This window comes from Notechis scutatus, chromosome 8, assembly GCF_049901735.1.
Source record: "Notechis scutatus isolate UNSWTSFEM ecotype Mainland chromosome 8, rNotScu1.2, whole genome shotgun sequence".
NCBI lineage: Eukaryota > Metazoa > Chordata > Lepidosauria > Squamata > Elapidae > Notechis > Notechis scutatus.
The window spans coordinates 25,933,747-25,952,260 of NC_142016.1; the positions used below are offsets into that span (position 1 = coordinate 25,933,747).

Consider the following 18,514-nt stretch of genomic DNA (forward strand, 5'->3'; position numbering starts at 1 on the left):
GAAAGCGGGACAAGAAACAATGGTTGGAAACTCACCAAGGAGAAAAACAACCTGGAATGGAGGAGAAACTTGCTAACAGGGAGGACAGTTAGCCAGTGGAACAGCCTGCCACTAGAAATCGTGGGCGCTCCATCACTGGAGACTTTTGAGAAGAGGTTGGACAGTCCCTTGTTTGGAATTGTATAGGGTCTCCTGTCTGAGCAGGGGAGGGGGTTGGACTAGATGACCTCCAAGGTCCCTTCCAACTCTATCACTCTGTTTTTCAAATATGGTTCCCTCTAGGAGAGACCAACGTTGGCCTCCTGTCTGCCGTCCTTCTACCAGTTCTCCTCCTCACCGGAGGAGTCCCCGTGTTGGTGTTACTGCTCCTGCTTTGCCTTCAACACCGCTTTCTGCCGAAAGTCCCCGGTCAAACGGAGCCTCCCGCCAACAACAGCCTGCGGCCGGATGCCGTCCATCTCATCCGCAACTTCAACCCCGGGGAGGCCGAGCGAGGGCCCAGTGCGGCTGACGGCATGGCCAAGATGGCGGGGCTGCCCACTGGGGGGCCTCCTTCTCCGGGGCTCTCCAAGGTGGACATCTCCAACCAGGAGAGAGCCAGACTCAACCAGTTGAACGTCGGCCTGGTTTTAGCGAAGCCGCCTCTCTGACAAGAAGGAGATGGCGGAGGGGTGTTGGACACTGTTCTGTCCTAGGCCTCACCCAAAAAGCACTCGGTCAATTCTGAGTCCCGCCCAAAAAACCTCTTCATTTACAAGAATGTGAATTATTTCATTCAGACCCAGCCAACGGCTTGGCCCACAGCCTCGCGAAGGTGGACTAATCTCAGACCTTTATCAATCCTGGAATGCTGCCTGGTAAATAGTTCCACACTCAGTGCTGACAGGGAAGGCTGAGTTTACAGGCAAATCTCCACGAGGCTGGAACAAACAAACGACTGAATGAGCGAGTTGTTTCCTGCAAAAGCCCCCTCCCCTTTTGCTCCTCTTTTAATCCTGATGGGAGGGGCCATTTATCGTCCACCTGCGGCCTTGCTCCCACTTCGACCCTGAGTTCTTAATTGCTCCTTCCTTTTGGCAGCTCTGCTCATGCGCACGCTGGGAACCAGTTCCAGAAGCTCCCCCCGCCTCACTGCTGTCCGAGCCCGACGGCAGCTGATGACTGCCAGCCTGCCCTGGCCCCAACTCTGCCTCTGATGCAGAGCCCTCCTCCGGGCCTTCCTCAGCCTCCAAGACTCACCCAGGTTCCTCCCCAACCTCCTCGCTACTGTCCAACTCTGCTGCCAGCTCCCTCAGCTGCCGGCGGGCCACACCGGTGGTGCTTCTCCTGCAGACCTGATTCCCATCTTCTTTACAGTCCTCTCCGAAAGAGGCCCTGCTCCGAAAACGGGCAGGACCCACCTGCAAGGCTTCCTATGTTCCCAGGCAGATGTACCACTGGTCTAGCTGCCGGGCTCACTGCAGTGAGGGTGGGTCTCTGGGGGGGTCTCCGACGGCTGCTCAGACAACAGGACGTCCCCAAAGAAGCTGCGTTTGCAAGAGCAAATAATCGTCTCATCATTTGAACGGGCACACATCTGGCCATCGATGGGGTACAACATCTGGCAAGCTATATTCCCAGGGCTGGGATTCGTCCAGTTCGCACCTATTCGCTAGAACCGGGTGTTAACATTCTCAGCAGTTCGGAGAACCGGTTGTTAGAAGAAATTACTGGCCTAATTCTGTAAGGAAGGCAGGAAGGAAACATTCTGGTGTTGCTTACAGAAACTGCCTCTCCGTTAATCCTTATTACATTCTTGGCAGGACTAGACTTCCTGTCTCAGGAACGTCTCTGGAGTTTTTTTTTCCCCTCCTTTGCTGGTCCTTTGCTTGCGTGGAGTGACCATTCAAAGTTACAATGGCACTGAAAAAAGTGACTTATGACCGTTTTTCACACTTACGACTGTTGCAGCATCCCCAGTCATGAGAGGCCAGGCGAGGAGAGGCGTGCCTCAATGTGAGTGATATTGAGTTGGCCACGCCCAGCCAATCACATGACCACCAAGCCACGCCTGCCAACTAAGCCACGCCCACAGAACCGGTTGTTTAAAAAATCGAATCCCACCCCTGTATATTCCCCCCCACCCTCCCCTAAGGGGATAACAAGGCAGGGGGCCACTCCCATAACCCTGGATCGCCCCCACTTTACATCCGGTGGCTTCCCATCCCCGTCCCAGCCAGCAACCTCGGGGCTGGGATTTGGAGTGGCTGGGGAGCATGGGGCTTTGTAGTCCAGTCCAGCGAGAGGGTGCTTGGAAGGGGGGTGGGGGGGAGACAGACCCCCCTTTTTTGGCAGGAAGAAACCTCTCGGGCAGATGGGAATGTAACTTGCATTGTAATATACTGTAATATTCTCTCTCTTTTTTTTTTGCCGGTTGTGTTTTGATTCAAATGTCCCGTGTTTGGGTGTAGCAAAAGGATTGTGAGGGAATATTTTATGGCTGCCATTTTGCGCACCACTGCATATTTTGGGGTGTTGCATGGAGCGTTGCCAAAGAGCTGTGTTTGGCACCCCAATTTTGACCTGGGGAGTGGATTATTTGTCATTTTTGGAAACTTCCGTAATGTACTGGGACTAATGGACTAGATGACCTATAAGGTCCCTTCCAACTCTGATTATCTTGTTTTCTGTTAATGTCTCTCAAGCGCGGCCATTTTAAGATGGGTGGACTTCAACACCCAGAATCCCCCAGCCAGCAATCCTAAATCCTAACATGGTTTGTTTTGGCATCAGAGGTTCAGGTCATCCTCGACTTACAAAACAGTTCATTTAGTGCCCGCTGAAAACGGCAAAGGCACGGCAAAAAGCGACTTACGACCGGTTTTCATACTTAACGACCGCTGCAGCATCTCCAACAGTCCCGTGATCAAAATTCAGAGGCTTGGCAATTGACTCATATTTATGACGGTCTCAGTGTCCCCCCTTTAGCAACCAGCAAAGTCAACGGGGAAGCCAGATTCGCTTAACAGCCGTGGGACTATCTTAACGACCGCCGGGAGCCACATAACCACGGTGGCAAGAAAGGTCACAAAAGGGCCTCACCGATCAAATGTCTCACTTAGCAGCAGAAATTTTGGGTTTGATTGTGGCCGTAAGTCGAGGACTACCTGTACGGGTATCTTTGCCAAGAGCGAGCCAGCAAGACGTGGCTGGCAGCTCAAACGTCAGCCCAGACCATTTCTAGCTCTGCCTGCTTGGCAGCTGCATTTTATGGGCTCCTTGAGGGCACCCTGGCATCTCGGGACCGGCCGTTCTGGAGAAATTTGAGGCTGGCAGACCGATTCCTGTTGTTCTTCCCAGCCGGCGAAACCTCCGGAGGCTCTTTGGCTCACCTGCTCCTCCCCTCACCTGTTCGGCTCCCTCTTCGCCCACTTCCTTCGCCACCGTGGCTGGTGCCAGCCAAGCCATCACGGAGGGGGGAGAAGACAGGCTGCAGCCTGCCTCGCTCTGCCCCGGGCTCTGAGCTTGTGAGAACACGGGGGAAGAGGAGGTTTGGGGCAGGGGAGGCTGAACGCCTCGTAACCTGTACGGGCAGGTAAGCTGCTCAGCCGGGCACCTCCCTCGCCCCATCGTTACTCGGTGGCTGGGGAGGAAGGGCGGGGGAAGGGGGGGTGATGAAATTGCGCTGGGGGCAGGAATTGGGGTGATGCTTGCCAAGCACCCATTTTGGGAAAGAAGGAAGGAAGCTGGTGGGGCAGGAACCAGCGATTCTCAGGTACGGAGGCCGGTGAGCTCAATAGAGAGACCAGGCGCTCGCCAAATCAAGGAACAGGATCAGTGAAGCCCCCCTGGGTTGGAACGATGATCCTAGAGCTGAACTCCGGGGCATCCAACACTTCAACTTCCCAGTGGACAAATCCAGGTGCAAGTGGCTGGAATACAGGTGTGCAGGTATTCTAGCCACACTCGCACAAGTGGGGATGCATCCATGCACTTGCCTGACACTCCTGCAGTCCGGTTCCAAATGGCTCAAGGCCGGTGGCTTAGAGGTGGAGCTCTCACCCCACAATCAGGAGGCTGTGAGTTCGATCCTAGGTAGAGGCTAATATTTGGAATAGACTCAAGCAGGGGGTTGGACGAGATGACCTCCTTCCAACTCTGTTATTATATGTTCTAGAACAGTGGTCGCCAACCAGTGGGCTGGGGACCACTGGGGGTCCGCAAGAAAGTTTTGGCGGTCCACAGAGAAATGTCCCATTAATTGCCAAAGCAATTAATCCAGGCTGCTGGGAAACACAAGGCTGCGACGCCCACATGGCCCGCCTTGCGTTGCTTGCATTGCGAACAACACGAGGTAGTGAGGGGAGGGGGGAAAGGGAGGAGGGGGAGAACTTGCCCCACTCACCCCACGCGCCTGGCCTGGCCACCGGACTGCTTCTTTCTGCTTCTTCCTTCTTCTTCTGGCTGCCCGCAAGGAAAGCAGCAGAAGACTTTCTTTCTCTCCCACAAACTCCGCCAGAAATGAGTCTTTGGGACCCTGCAAGGCCTCCTCCTCCAAGAGGCTGCGCCGGCAAAGATTCATTTCTGGCGGAGTTTGGGGGAAAGAAAGAAAGACTTCTGCGGCTTCTGCTGCTTTTCTTGCATGAAGCCAAAAGTCTCTCTCCCCCTCCCCCCCCGAACAGAGCTGGAGACGGTATCCTGCGATCTCAAATAAAGAACAATCGGTCGGTAGGAAAACGGGGTGGGGAATTTTTCTGCAGACTCTTTTTGGGGATTTTCCCAGGGTCTCTGGTCCACGGGATTTTAAATTATGAGTTTGGTGGTCCCTGAGGTCCAAAAGATAGGCGACCCTTGCTCTAGAATAGATAATGGGTCACAACCCGGAGGTTTCGGGTGACCTACTGCTGCCAAAAGCCATTGGAAAATATTTGTGCAACGTTTTGCAAAATAAAGACTCTGAAATAAAATCTCTCTTTATACAATAATAACGCAATAGATGTGTATTAACAGAATTCATGGGTGTGAATTCTGTTTTGCACAAACACATGCACACAAACAACAAAACTCCAGAATGACAGGAGGAACAGAAAAGACGCAGCCCATTAGAGGTCACTAGAGTTTTAACCAGCTTGGCTTGGGCTGCTGGGAGTTGTAGTTCTTAGGAGCAGCTGCTGCTGGTTTTCCTCCACTACTGGCAATTGCAAGAGAGGGAAGGAAGCTGCAATTGACTGCAAAAAGACACACACACACACACCACACGTGCCTCCCACTCCCCCTCCTTTCCAGCCCCCCCCCCCCGACAATTGGCTGCCAAACGCACAGAACAACAAAATTCCAGTTTCTCTGGCTCTCACGTCGTAAGTCGAGGATCCCTGGGAGGCTTGGAAGCTCGGCTGCAACTTGACCTTCGTCCGAGGGGCCAGGAAAGGCGTCACAGCAGGGAAACCAGATTGCTGGTCTAGAGGCATCCCTTGGATTTGTTTCTAATCTCAGAGCTGGAGGATTGGGATTCCAATATAGGCCGTCCTCGATTTACAATGACAATTTAGCCCAAAATTTCCGTCGCCAAGCAAGACATTTCTCAAGTGTGCTGTGATGACCCAGGGTGGGATACAAAAGCAACAAAGCCACAAAAACAGGTGAAGCCCCTTTAATTCCTTCAACTTGGCTTCAAAGGTCCAATTATCATTGACTGGAGAAAAAACTCCCCCACAAACAGTTGCGAAAAGGAAGAACTTCCGTTCAAACTCAAAATACATATAAATTATAAATAGAAAAAAAAACCAACACAAACCACACTGAAGCAATTAAGGAGAAAAGGCAGCATAAGGCCTTGAAGACGTCCACGGATATCGAAATACGCACACTGGGAAGGATGCCAGAACACAGATAAGAACTGACAGACTAGAGATATTTCCACGCTTTGCTTCCAGCACTGGACCATGCTCAGTCCGTCCTTTTAAGCAGTCCTCACAGCTGCAGCCCATGAAGGGGATCAAGGCCCTTTCCTCCCCTGTAGACCACTCCATTCACATTTCTCCCTTATCCTCTCTTCCCTTCATGCCCTAGAATGGAGACGGGATGGGCCTGGGTCCTCCTCTGACTGCCCAGCCGGCCTCTGCCCTTCTCCAGCTTCCTCCACAACCTCCGGAGCCACACTCCCACTCCCTGTCGGCTGTTCCTCCTCTCCCTCGGAGTCAGTCTCCAACAGGGGCATGACACGAGCTTTGTCCCATTTTATGACCATTCTTGGTCGTAAAAGAACCCCATGGTGGGTTTTCCAGGTGCCAGTGTGGGCTCTGTCACCTGTGCTGGGCTTCTCAGGACATCCCCCTCCATGTCCACATTATTGTTTCATGACTGCAGTTGGGAGAGCCAAGGTTGCAGTCGTTGAGCCAAGCAATGACCTGACGGCTACCTCAATGACTGTTTCCAGATTCGACCGGTTTGGATGGGTTCGTGTGAACCCCTTGCTCCGAAAATCAGCTGGCAGCGAACCAGTTCGTTGCGGCGAGCACGTGGGCGCATTCGCCCACCTCTTTCCTTGTGCCTTATGTCTTTTGTTTAGAGCTGTTGGAAGAATTGTCCTTCTGGGTTCAGTTCCAAGCGGGGAAGAAAGACACTGGAAACATGGAGGCTGTTTGGAAAGGTGGTTTAATGGTGGACAGCAGGACCACGTGGCTCGGAGCTCCAAAGGGAAAAGGACGACCACAGGCTTCAAGGTGAAGGAAAAGAAGGAAAAGGGATGAGATGCTGAGTGTGCCTGGGTTTTATACCCTCTGTTGGGATTTCAATTTGGGCTTGTGTTCTGATTGGTTGTCAGACTCCCGTGGGGCCAGGCAGGGGCAACTCTGTAGGCTGTCCTGTGTCCTGAGTCCCAGGCTTGGTTGAGCCTTGCTGGATGACGATGTAATGAAAAGGGCTTTGGGCAATTCCTATTATAGCTTTACCTGGAATAGATCTTTGTTATGTAGACAAGGGTCTTCAAACTTGGCAGGTTTAAGACTTGTGGACTTCAACTCCCAGAATTCCTGAGCTAACATGAGAGGAGGAGGAATTCTGGGAGTTGAAGTCCACAAGTGTTAAAGCGGCCAAGATTGGAGACCCCTTATTTTATGGAAGGAAAGCGGGCCTGCAACGAGTGGGCGTGACCAAAGGAGGGCGTGGCCCATTTTGATTGTCATGTCAGCTCTTTGAAAGAAGGCGGGGCTATCTCCGGCTCAGTGGCCAGTGGGACCACGCCCCTATTTCTAGAGCGATCTATTCGTGCCCGGGAGGGGGAGGGCTATACCATTTTTTTTAAAACAGTGAAATATTATTTTTTGTCCTTTACTAAACCAAACGCGCGTCCAAACGCAGCCTCCTGGGCTCTCCCGCTCCTCCACCCACACCCTTCCCCTTGGTTCCTCCCTCCGTCCCCCTTTTTCCCTCCTCCACATGGCCCGCTCCAATTTTGACGCATTGCAGGTGAGAGGCGACCAATGGCCGCGGGAGTCTCATCCTGCGCCTCCTCCCGCGGCCAATGGGAGCGCGCGAAACAATCGCGAGCTCCTCATCCTGTGTCCTTCCGCCGGCAGGCGGCGACAGGGGAGGGGCGGGACGGGACGGGACGGGGGAAAGAAGCGCGAGGAGACAGCGAGGGGAGGAAAGTAGTCCCCTCAGGTCCTCTCCCCGCCCGCAGGGAGGAAGCGGGCGGGGCCTCCTTCAGGGGCAAGAGCGGATTGGGCGCGGCGTCGACCGCGGGGCGGGGCGTCGGGGCGAGGCCGGAGGCGGCCGTTGGCGGAGGGATCCGGCGCGCGCAGTGAGGCTCCGTGAAGCGGCCCTCGGTGCGTCCCGGCTGGTGCGCCTCCTGCCTCCCTCGCGACGCCGTTGCTGCCTTCGAAGCCTCCCGACGCCGCCGCCGCCGCCTCGCCGAGCCGGATCCGACAATGGTGAGGGGGGGTCAGCGCGGCTTCCGTCGCCTTTCCGGGAAGGGAATATTGGGGGTGGGGGTGATTTGAAACGGACGGGGCGGACTACAAGTCCCATGCTTCCCGGCTGGAAGCCGCGGCGGATGGGTCTTGTAGTCCTAAACACCCCACCAGGGTTATGGCCTGGTGGGCGTGGGGGAGGGGAGTTATAAGAAGATGGGGAGACGCTTCCGTGGGGGTGGGGGTGGGGCGAAGAAAACGACCCCTCCCCTTGTTGCGGGGTCGGGTCAGGCCCATTAATGGAGGAGGGGGAGTGGGGGGGCAGTGGCCCCAGTTGAGGGAGGGAGCAGCGTTATGAGGCCAGTTCCCAGTGAGGGGGGCTCGTATCCCAATGCAGTAGAAGAGATGCGGGAGGAGGAAGGGGGTCGCCTCGGAGGAGCGTTGCGGGGGGGCTTATGGGCGGGGCGAGGAGGGGGAGGAGGCCCTGGGGCTGACGCAACGTGAATTGGGGAGGGGAGAGCAGGGGGTGCCAGACCCCTCAATCTTGTGCCGGGGGGAGTTGGCTGTGCGTGGGGGTTATCAGGAGGGGGCTATGGGGGGGCTTGGTGGGTTGAGTGGCAGAGGAGAAGGGGGGTTGCTGGGCAGGTGGGCTAATTGGGGGGGGCTGCCCTGGAGCTGGAGCCCCTGGCTGGCCCTTGCACAGGGCAGCATCCCTCTTGGACGAGGCCTGTCTGGGGATGCTTGAAGCAAGGCAAGGGATTTATTTTGGGGGGTGGGGTGGGGGGGTTCTTCCGGTCTGCTTTTTGGGACCAGGGAGGGGCTCATCTAGGAGGAGGACCAGCACTTGGAGGGGGGGAGGGAGCTCCAGACAGACGTTTAGGGGGACAGAACAGACAGCAAGCATTGGAGAAGATGGGGGGGAGCATATCTCTTTTCAGAGGGGGCAACACTTCAGGATGGAGTTCGGAGCATCCTGAAAGATACAGACACCATCATCCAAAAACGGTGCAAAAGAAAAAGTGGGGGGGTTTTGCAATTTGCCTCTCCCTGCAATGGGGGAAGGGTGGACGCCTCCCCTGCTGGTGCCGGTCACATGGCTGCTATTCGGGGGGGGCAGAGCTGCGGGCACCCCGTCTGCAAGGGGGAAATGTATCCAAGGCCCCCGGCCCTCCCGGCTGTGGCATCAGGCTGGTCCTCTGCAGCATCCGACGATTTGCCTAAAGAAGGAAATGCCGCCTTGGGTCGCCTCTGACTCCAGCGGAAATAGCAGCGGGAACGGCTCTGGTCGGAAAGCGGCTCACGCCACTCTTGCCTTGCCCTGTCCGGGGAGAGAGCGAAAGACGGGGGTGTTTTTTTTTGCAACCCACTGCAGAGGAGCCGTCGCCCGTCTTGTCTGGGGCCACAACTTCTGCCAGGGCGACACTGAAGGGTTGATTTGGGTGAGCCGAAGCTCTGGAGGAAAGAAGGGGGCTGGCTGGGTTGGGCTGCTGCTGCTGCTGCCTTGAAAAGCACCCATGAGGACAAGGTAGAGAAACCTGGACTTGGAAACTTGGTTCGCCCTTCTTCTTCTTCACCTGCGCGGAAGATACACACACGCGCACGCACGGCAGATTTGATTTGGCACTGCGGCTTTGCGGGTTGCAGAACGCCACGGAGGCCTCCTTGTTAAGTTCCTCGGGGGGGGGGTGTTTCCCACTCCCCACTGCAGCTTCCGGCGCCTGGATGACGCGTTGGGATTCTTCAGATCCTCCCCCCTCATCCCTTTCCCAAATGGAAAGCCGCTGGCCAGCCTCCTCTTTGGACCTCTGCGCAGACCAGCCCAGCCCACCGGCTCACGTTCTCTGCTTCCTCGGCGCTGGTTGTCCTCGGAGAGCATCTTTGCCGCAAAGCCCCCCCTCAAAAGGCTTCCTTGAGTTGCGACGGGCAGTTTCTGCAGAGCGAATCTGTGCCGCAATCCGAGGGGATTTGAGGGGGCATTTGAGTGGGATTAATGGCTGGTGGCTTCCGGGGGAGGGTAGTGATTTTCTTGCCTCATTCTGGATCCAGGAATCATAGCTGGGACAGCAGGAAGAGGAGTGGGTTCGAAATTGAGGGTGGGCTGTGAAGCCAGCAGCAGCTCAGGTCTTTTGTGGTACTTGAAGGGGGGAGCCCCCTCCTCGCCAGCCTCCCCCTCTTTTGCTCCACCGGAAGTGCTTCATCCTCCTCGCTTCCTCCCTCTGGATCCCCCTCCGGTCTCTGGGGCTGAACTCCTCTTTCTCCCCCCCCACCTCCTTTAACACAGGTAGCCCTCGACTTACAACCGTTCATTTAAAGACGGTTCAAAATGACAACGGCGAGGAGAAAAGCGATATATGGTCTTTTTTCCACACTTAACGCTGTTGCGGCATCCCCATGGCTGCATGGTTAAAATTCAGGCGCTTGGCAATTGACTCGCATTATGACGGTTGTAGCGCCCTGCGGTTCCGTGATCCCCTCTGCGACCTGGCGAGCGAAGTCAGCGAGGAAGCCAGGATTCCCCAACTTAGCTGCAGGGATTCGCTTCACACCCACGGCAAGAAAGGGGGCAAAACGGGCCAGATATCTCAGTGACATAAACATTGGGCTCCATTCTGGTCGTAAGTCAAGGACTACCAGCAGTGGGAGAGACTCTCCCAGATGGAGTTTTATGACGGGGGGAGACTCTGCTTGGTGGCTGTTGGTCAGCGCCTCTGCTTCCCCATGGGAGCCCCAGCGGTGCTCTAGTCACGCCGTGGATTTTGGAGGCGGGTTGGGCTGGGACAGGGCTGGGCACCTCTGGCAGCTTAGCCTCCTATGGACTTCAGCTCCCAGAATCCCACAGGTCCATCGGGTTGCCCAGCCCTGGGTAGCAGCTGCCCCATGGTCCCCTCGGGAAGCTCCCATCGTGTCCTCTTGAGCCCCTGTCACGGCTGGCTTTCGCCCAGAAGCTGGGATCGCTTGCACCAAAATGCAGCCTGCCAAACAAACTCATTGGAGAACTTGCCTTTAAAGAAGGACAAAGGGAATCCTAGACCGAAGAGCCGTTTTGCATCCAGCATCCATCCAGGCGACGTCTTTGGGAAGCCCAGCCCAGGTGGTCCCGTTCCCCCGTCCCCCCCAAAATGACATTGAGGAAACTTGGGAAGTCTCAATGGTGGTTTGTCGCTGGTGCAGGACGGCTGCGCTCGGCTTTCCAGTGCCGTGAGGACTCCGTAGATGCGACGGAAGCTCGGGATATTTCTAATTTTAAGTCAAGCAAGCGCCCTGTGGCTTGTATGTTTTGAATCTGATCTGGCCATGCTTGGGATCGGCAAAGATTTTCCTCGGGGCCAGAAGGGAACTGCTGACTCACTGCAAGATCCAGCATCCTGTTTCTCACGGTAGCCAGGATTGCTTCAGACAAGCCACCCATCCACCCACCCACCGGGAGTTAAAAAGGGCCTGCCGTGTCAGCGTGAAGAACCAGCGGGCCTTTTGATGCGCAAAACAGGCGAGATGACTGATACCTGCCGGTCTGAGACATGCCTGTTGCCCTGAACGGGCTTTTGGCCATCATCACCGCCTCTGGTGGGAATAAATTCCAGAAATCAAGTTGTCAAACTGGGTTTTGTGGTGCTCTCCAGCATGAATCAGCCGCCTTTGTGGGCATCTCTTGCGGTGTGTCTGGTCCTGACTCTTGCCTCACGCAGGCTGGATTAGTAAGAGCCCCAGAAGGAATCCCACGGCTTTCTTTAAGAGCAGAGAAGAGGCAGGAGAGGTTGTGAGACCTCCCTTGTCCAGAGCAAAGCGAGGGAGGGGCACGCCTTTGATTTATATGGTTGTCTCCAACCCCTGAGGACAGTTGGAGTTGTCTGAATGAGGCTCAATCCATCTTGTGTCAGCCCTGAAGTGACCATGGCTGAGGCCATCATGGTGGCTTCAGGGTTGCTACAAAACAGAAGGAGCAAGAAAAAATAGCTAGATGGGGTTTTGTAGCCAAAACAAAGTTTTCCTGTGGGAACCAAGGACATTCCAACAGGTAGCTGGCCAGGGGAGGAGTGAAGTAACCAAGCAACCGTCGAGCATCTTGATTGGACAACGTGACCAGTGACTTGGGAGGAAGGGGAAACTTTTTAATTAGGTGAAAGCCTCAGGAACGTTTGCCAGTTATGCCAATATGATGATGTATCCAATAAACTGCTCTTTGATGAATCTGCCTGCCTCGTAGTTCTGCTTTCTATGGGTGCGTTGCTTGGAACGCTGACCCCTTGCTCCAACGCGGCTGCCCTTCCTTCCGCTCCTGGAGAGTTGCTTGTGGCTGCAGTGAAGAGCCCCGAGGATGGACCTTCAGCACAGGAAGGATGACAAGGACGGGGTGGCATCTCCTGGAAGCAGGCCGGAGCCAGATGCCTGCAGCGAGCGATGAGAGTCCCCGGGCGGAGATTCTTGTCCCCAGTTGTCGCTGCGATGGGACCAATTGCACCTTGAGCAAGAATGGTAGAAGGCAGGGCATGCAACGGCTGGCAGGGAGCCTTGAAGGACCCCATTGGGGTCCCCAAACTTGGCACCTTTAAGGCTTGCGGACTTCAATTCCCACAAGCCAGAGAATACTAGGAGTTGACATCCACAAAGGTGCCAAGTTTGGGGACCTCTGCCTTGTGTGATTGGCTGCATCTTCAGAGCGGCGGTATTTTGGGATTTCTACAGCGCAGCACTGAGGATGTGGATTCAGAGCCCTCCCAAAATTTGGAGGGACCTCAATTATCTTTTTGGGGGGGCATGGAAAATATCACTTGCAACTGATGCTTCCCCACCCAGTTATTTTTTGGCAAAAGATTCCAAGGTGGACAGAGCGAGGGATGAGCCGTAGCATTTAACTTCTGTTTTCTGCTTGCAGGCTGACCAGCTGACTGAAGAACAAATTGCAGGTGAGTTTACACACACACACACACACCCCACCCCGAGCATGAACGGGATTAATAACACCCACCCACCCCAGTTGTTGAAGAGCAACAAACAGACTGACTCAGCAAACATACACTGAGAGGCAGGTCTTAAACTTATTTCTGGAAAGTCCAGGGACTTTTAGGCAGCTTAAAGTCTGCAGAGATTCTCATTCCTCCAGGTGATGGTTGTCCCAAAGGTGTTGTTGTTTTTTTCAGGAGGCAACTGGGACTTTCTTGTTTTGGTTTTTTCTTTTGAAGACGTTTCGCTTTTCCAGGAAGCTTCTTCAGCTGTGACAGGACAGTTGTCAGGATTCCAGGAATCACTCTAATTAAACAATGATTCCCAAGCCAAACTTCAAAAAACTTCCAAGGATTCATTAGAGGCGACATCCTGGCCCTGCCCTGTATGAAGCCAACTCTGCCCTACAGTCCCCTGTGACCCGTTTCCCTCCCTCCCCCTGGGTGTGTCATAAATCAGATTCTCCAACTGAGAACCTTCATGGGCTGGGTGTCATCAATCACGTTCTCCAATGAAACATATTCCCGGGCAAAAGCTCTGGTAGTTTAGCTACAATCTTTTAAAGATGAAGAGTCGGAATGTAGTCTCGTTTCCCCCCCCTCCCTTTTTTGTGGCAACTACTAAAACAGGCATAGGAATGTTTTATGAGTTGACAACAGTGAGGAATGGAAGGATTTATATTCTTACATCCTTATTTTAGGCAGCTCCTTTTTCACAAACTCCGCTTGGCTTTGTTAGTCTGTGGTTCTTCCACATTCGGGGGGGGGTGGGGGTGGGTTGGGGCTCGGGGCTGCTTAGAAAACAGAAAAATGCCCCCTGGGGGACAGTGGGAAGGATGGGGGCACCCCAAGATTCCCCTCCTCTCTTCCCTTTTCCCCCTTCCCGAGCCCTTTTGGGGTAAAGCCCTGCCAGTCTCCCTACACCACTGGTTTTCAGAGCCCCGCTTTCCTCTCTCCCCCCCCCCCTGCAGAATTCAAGGAGGCCTTCTCCCTCTTTGACAAGGACGGCGATGGCACCATCACCACCAAGGAGCTGGGCACCGTGATGAGGTCTCTGGGGCAGAACCCCACCGAGGCCGAACTGCAAGACATGATTAACGAGGTGGATGCGGATGGTGAGTGACAAACCCCCCCAAAAAAAAAAAAAAAAAACTCCAGCATTAAACGAGGCCGAATTCTATCAAGAGCCCCATCAGTGGTGGGATCGGCATAACGGAAGAGCCGGTTCTCTGGCTGGGTAGGTGGGGCCGGTTGGTCATGTGACTGGGTGGGGGACATCACTCATCACAGCCAGGGCCTGGCCACTCACCTGAAAGGCAGAGGTAGGAGTCAGCCGGTTAGGGTTAATCCCACCACCGGCTGGCCCTGCTCCACCCATTTGGGGGGCTGTTTTGGGGGCAGTTTTTTAGCTGTTTGGGAAGTTGTTTTCAGGCTGTTTTTGGCCGGAAAATGCCCAAAAAACGGCAGAAAAAGGGGCAGGACCAGCCAGCGGTGGGATTTGCTGGTTCGCCGAACTGCGCAGAATCTTAACTGCCGGTTCATTTGAACCGGTGCGAAGCGGCAGCAGCAGCTCACCTCTGAGCCCCATTGGGCAAATACAGATGAAGCTTTGCTTGCTCACCTGTCAGTCACCTCCAGGTGTGCGGCCCAGTTCCTAACAGGCCACAGACCGGTACCGGTCCTTGGCCCGAGGGTTGGGGAACCTTGCTCCAGTATCTCCCTCGTTTCATGGCAACTGAGTGAGGCTCTATGGGACAACGGACACAAGCGGTCTTGCCAATCAGGAGGAGGAGTCCGCTGGTCAAGGGGGGAGTTTGCAAAGCCTCTTGGGAAAGGGCAGTAGTCCACACGGGGGGCTGCCCACAGCCGCCCGCTCGGTCTCGCCACGCCCATCGCTCCCTTTCAGGCAATGGCACCATCGACTTCCCTGAATTCCTCACCATGATGGCGAGGAAGATGAAGGACACGGACAGCGAGGAGGAGATCCGGGAAGCCTTCCGGGTGTTCGACAAGGTGAAGCCGGGAACCTGCCTGGGGAGGCGGGTGGAATGGGAACGTCTGCCAGCCCGGCCCCTGCCGCCACCGCCACCACAGCCTGACGGAAGCTTCTCTCCTTCCAGGATGGGAACGGCTACATCAGCGCTGCCGAGTTGCGCCACGTGATGACGAACCTCGGCGAGAAGCTGACGGATGAAGAAGTGGACGAGATGATCCGGGAAGCCGATATTGACGGAGACGGGCAGGTCAACTATGAAGGTTGGTCAAAGGGGTCCTGGTGGGTTGGGGGAGTTGCTTCTCAAGGGGGTCTCTGCAGGTCGGTAAGGCCTCTGAATGGGTTGGAGAACCACGACCATGAACAGGGATGTCCAACCGTGGCCGTTTTAAGACAGGTGGACTTCAACTCCCAGAATTCCCTAGCCAATTGGCTGGGGAATTCTGGGAGTTGAAGTCCACCTGTCTTAAAGTGGCCATGGTTGGACAGGCCTCTGCTAGAACACAACACAAATACTCCACAGTGTAGATCAGGGGTCTGCAACCTGAAACACTCAAAGATGCCTCTGATCTTGTGGCTACTCCATCACCGGAGGAGGTTTTCACAAACAGACAGGACAACCGTTTGACCAGGATGGGATAAAGACCTCCAGTCTTGAGCCAGGGGCTGGACTAGATGACCTCCAAGGTCCCTTCCAGCCCTAGGAGTCTACGTTCTTGTTGATCAGGAGAAGAGAGCTGTGGAGGATGGTGGTGACGGGGGACACCAGGGAGGACAGGACAGACAGAAGTGGGTTTTTATTTCCCTCTGGGTGCAGTTGGTTCCTTTTGTCTTCAGCCACACATTTAAACCAAGTTAAAGGGCGGTCTGTGGCGTCCCTGGGCGTTAAGTGAAGTGAGAGGGGAGCAAGGCCTGCCGCAGGGACATCCGTGAGGACTCACCGTGTGTTGCTTTCTTCCGTGTCTCTTGCAGAGTTTGTGCAGATGATGACCGCAAAATGAAGCCCGCAGACGGAGTGGCTGGCAAGGCCCGTTTTCTCCTTCGATAACTTTTCTCCCACACTCACTCTCTCTACTTAAGCAACCTGGTTCTCTAAGCAAACAAATCGGCTGTGGAATAAATCTGATCAAGCAGTTAAGAAGTTGGAAAAAAAACAAAAAAGGAAACAAAAAAGAAAAACCTTCCCAAGCTGCATGATTGCACTCATCTCTCCCTCCCTTCCTCTTTTTCGCCCTCCCTCCCGCCTCCTTCCCTTCTTCCTCCCCTTCCCAGGGTCCCCCGAGACCCTCTCAGCCCTTCTGGATGTCTTCGTTTCCCTTGGATATTCTGTTCTGTAGTCAGAGCTGGCCCCATATCTCAGGGTGCAGATTCCTTTCGAGAACACCCCCTACACACACACACACACCAACACACACACATACCACACCACCACGAAGGGGTGGAGAGAGTGCAAAAACCCTTCTTTTCCCCCCCCACCCAACCCCAGTCCTGTTGCATGTGTCCGGGCACTGCCGTTGGCGCGCGTTGGACCTGGCCGCCACCGCCCAGGAGGGTCTTGCCCTCAAGGAACACCAGGCGTGCAAGCAAGAAAATGGGGAGGGGGTTTATTTTTGTCTTCCCCCTTCGTTTTGTGGGCCGGGAGGGGCAGACTCCCCACCGCCCGGATGTCCGTGGCGGAAAGCGGATCCCATCGGCACGACCTGGAGGGGAGAGGCGGATCGAAGCGAGGGGAGGGGGGAAGAACGTGAGGGTCCCCAGCACTGTCCCGATTGGCGCTTTTTCTCAAAACCACCCCCGCCACACGCTCCCCGAGTCTCTTTGTTCTCAACCCTGTAAAAAAAGAAATAATTGTAAATGTCCTTTACGGTTTCCTGCGCGTGGTGTCCGACATCCGAGCTGCTATGTACATAACCTGAGGCGATGGGGATGCGCCCTGCGAGCGGCAGAGGCTTTTTGGTTGGCAGCTTTGGGAAGATTGGGGGGGGGGGAGAAGGTGTTGGAAGGGGAGGGGGCGACACTGCAATAAAAGAGGGAAGCCTCAGCCGAGCGAATGCCAACTGTGCCCGAGCGAGCGTCCCGTTTTCCTCTCCTCCGCCAGTGCTTTTTTTAAAATTTCTTCTGTCGTGGCTGGCGGCTTTAAGCGCACCTTCTCGGCTTCGGTGTCTGTGCTCTTAGCTGTGGCTTTTCTCCCTCCGCCCTCTCCCCCCTTTTGCCCCCCTCCCTCCCTCCCCGCTCTTCTTCCTGCCCTCCCCCTCCTGGCGGCAAACAGCATGAGCTGCAAACTTCGCTTCTCTCTTTTTCCCCTCCCCTTTGATGCGGGGGGACAGGGTTGATTTTGGTGTTTTTTTTTTTTTTTTTTTTGAAATCCAATTTGGGGGAGGAAAGTAATGTTTGGGGAGCTTTTTTTTCCTCTCTTTTTTTCTTCTTCCGGGCGAGGCCATTGAAACGAGAAGCAGACTCTTGTGTCCCGTATCTGGACGGGGAGAATTTCGCGCTCCGCCGACATGTCCGTGGAGGGGGGGCCTTGCTGGAGAGAGTGGGGAAGGTTGAGCCAGAATGTCTTTTGAAAGCAGGCGGCGTTTGTTCAGTTCAAGCTGTGAAGATTAAAAATAAAAATTTAAAAAAAAAATTATATCAATGTTTTCCAATAAAATGCAGTGACTACCTGACGTGGCTGGTGTTGCTTTGAAGCGGCGGCTGGTTGGCCTGCCTCCTGGGGAGCCCGCTTGGTCTTGAACCCAGAGGAGGTTTCCGATGAGCAGAAGCTACTCTGAAGGTGCTGCCAAGCTCCTGCCGTTATGTTGGCTGGCAACGTAGACCCCAAACATGGGAGAATGTTTAAAAAGCGCTAGCTAAAGCGGCGCAGACCTATTGTTCTGACCCAAACCTGGTTCCAAGAGAGCAAACACAAGACAAAGGCAGCAGCACAACCTTTTAAGGTTTCCTCTATGAATCCTGTTTCTTCACAGATAGAAGGCTGCTTCCAACTAAGTAGCTCCGACAAGAAACAGCCTTGCCAACTTTTTGCAAGGCTGCCAAAAAACAACAGAAAAGAAATAGTTTTACGACACAAGAGTCTTCAAATACCAACTGGAATGTCCACGAGGCTGAGCTTCAAAACGTCTTTGCTTCCTGCAAAGAACGTTCACAGCTGGCTTTTATCTTCTTGAAGGCGGGGCCATCACCTTGCAGCCTTACTCCCGAGTCGCCCTTGCCTGCTGCAGCTGCTTTACTGCAAGCAATCCTGCGCACACGTGTATTTGCCACAGGCTCCTCGGGAACCTCCTCATTGCTGCTGCCAGCCCCCACAATCTCTGAAGGCGGCAGTCCGCTCCTTAATGGTCCTGGCCCCTCATCTGAGTCCTCACTCTCCTCAGCCGTCCGCACCTCCTGCCAGCGAACCACAACACCTATAAAAACCAAGCAGACAAAACACCGAGCCCAGCAGCGGCCATTCCATGTGGGGGAGGAGTCTTACCTCTCCACAAAGTACCTACAGCTAAAACTCCCTAGCAAGAAGCGGGAGCCAAAGTTTATGGGACCATTCCTCGTAGTAAAGATGATCAACCCAGTCATGGTGCGCTTGAAATGGCCCCAATTGCTAGGGAAGATACACCTGGTATTCCATAGTAACCTCTTAAAACCTGTGGTCGGATCGACCCTGAGGCCCCTGCCTCGTGAGCCCCCAGACC

At 54.7% G+C, this 18,514-nt stretch overlaps 2 protein-coding genes across 3 annotated transcripts in view; both read left to right on the top strand.

Annotated features, from left to right (window-relative positions):
* LOC113425791 (protein jagged-2-like) overlaps window positions 1-2,396 on the top strand; it is a 28,558-nt gene extending 26,162 nt beyond the window's left edge. Inside the window, exon 13 of one of the 2 annotated variants that reach the window (XM_087971270.1) lies at window positions 283-2,396. In XM_087971270.1, coding sequence (XP_087827396.1) covers window positions 283-650 — 368 coding nt within the window. In that variant the 3' untranslated portion in view covers window positions 651-2,396. The remainder of the gene's footprint in view (window positions 1-282) is intronic. The other variant, XM_087971271.1, reaches the window with a different exon arrangement.
* A 5,331-nt stretch (window positions 2,397-7,727) lies between these two features.
* Window positions 7,728-17,491, top strand: CALM3 (calmodulin 3). Its single transcript, XM_087971278.1, has 6 exons — window positions 7,728-7,910; window positions 12,763-12,793; window positions 13,801-13,944; window positions 14,736-14,842; window positions 14,950-15,085; window positions 15,795-17,491. The coding sequence occupies exons 1-6, from the start codon at window positions 7,908-7,910 to the stop codon at window positions 15,821-15,823; spliced, it is 450 nt and encodes a 149-aa protein (XP_087827404.1). The 5' UTR covers window positions 7,728-7,907; the 3' UTR covers window positions 15,824-17,491.
* Window positions 17,492-18,514: the final 1,023 nt, after the last annotated feature.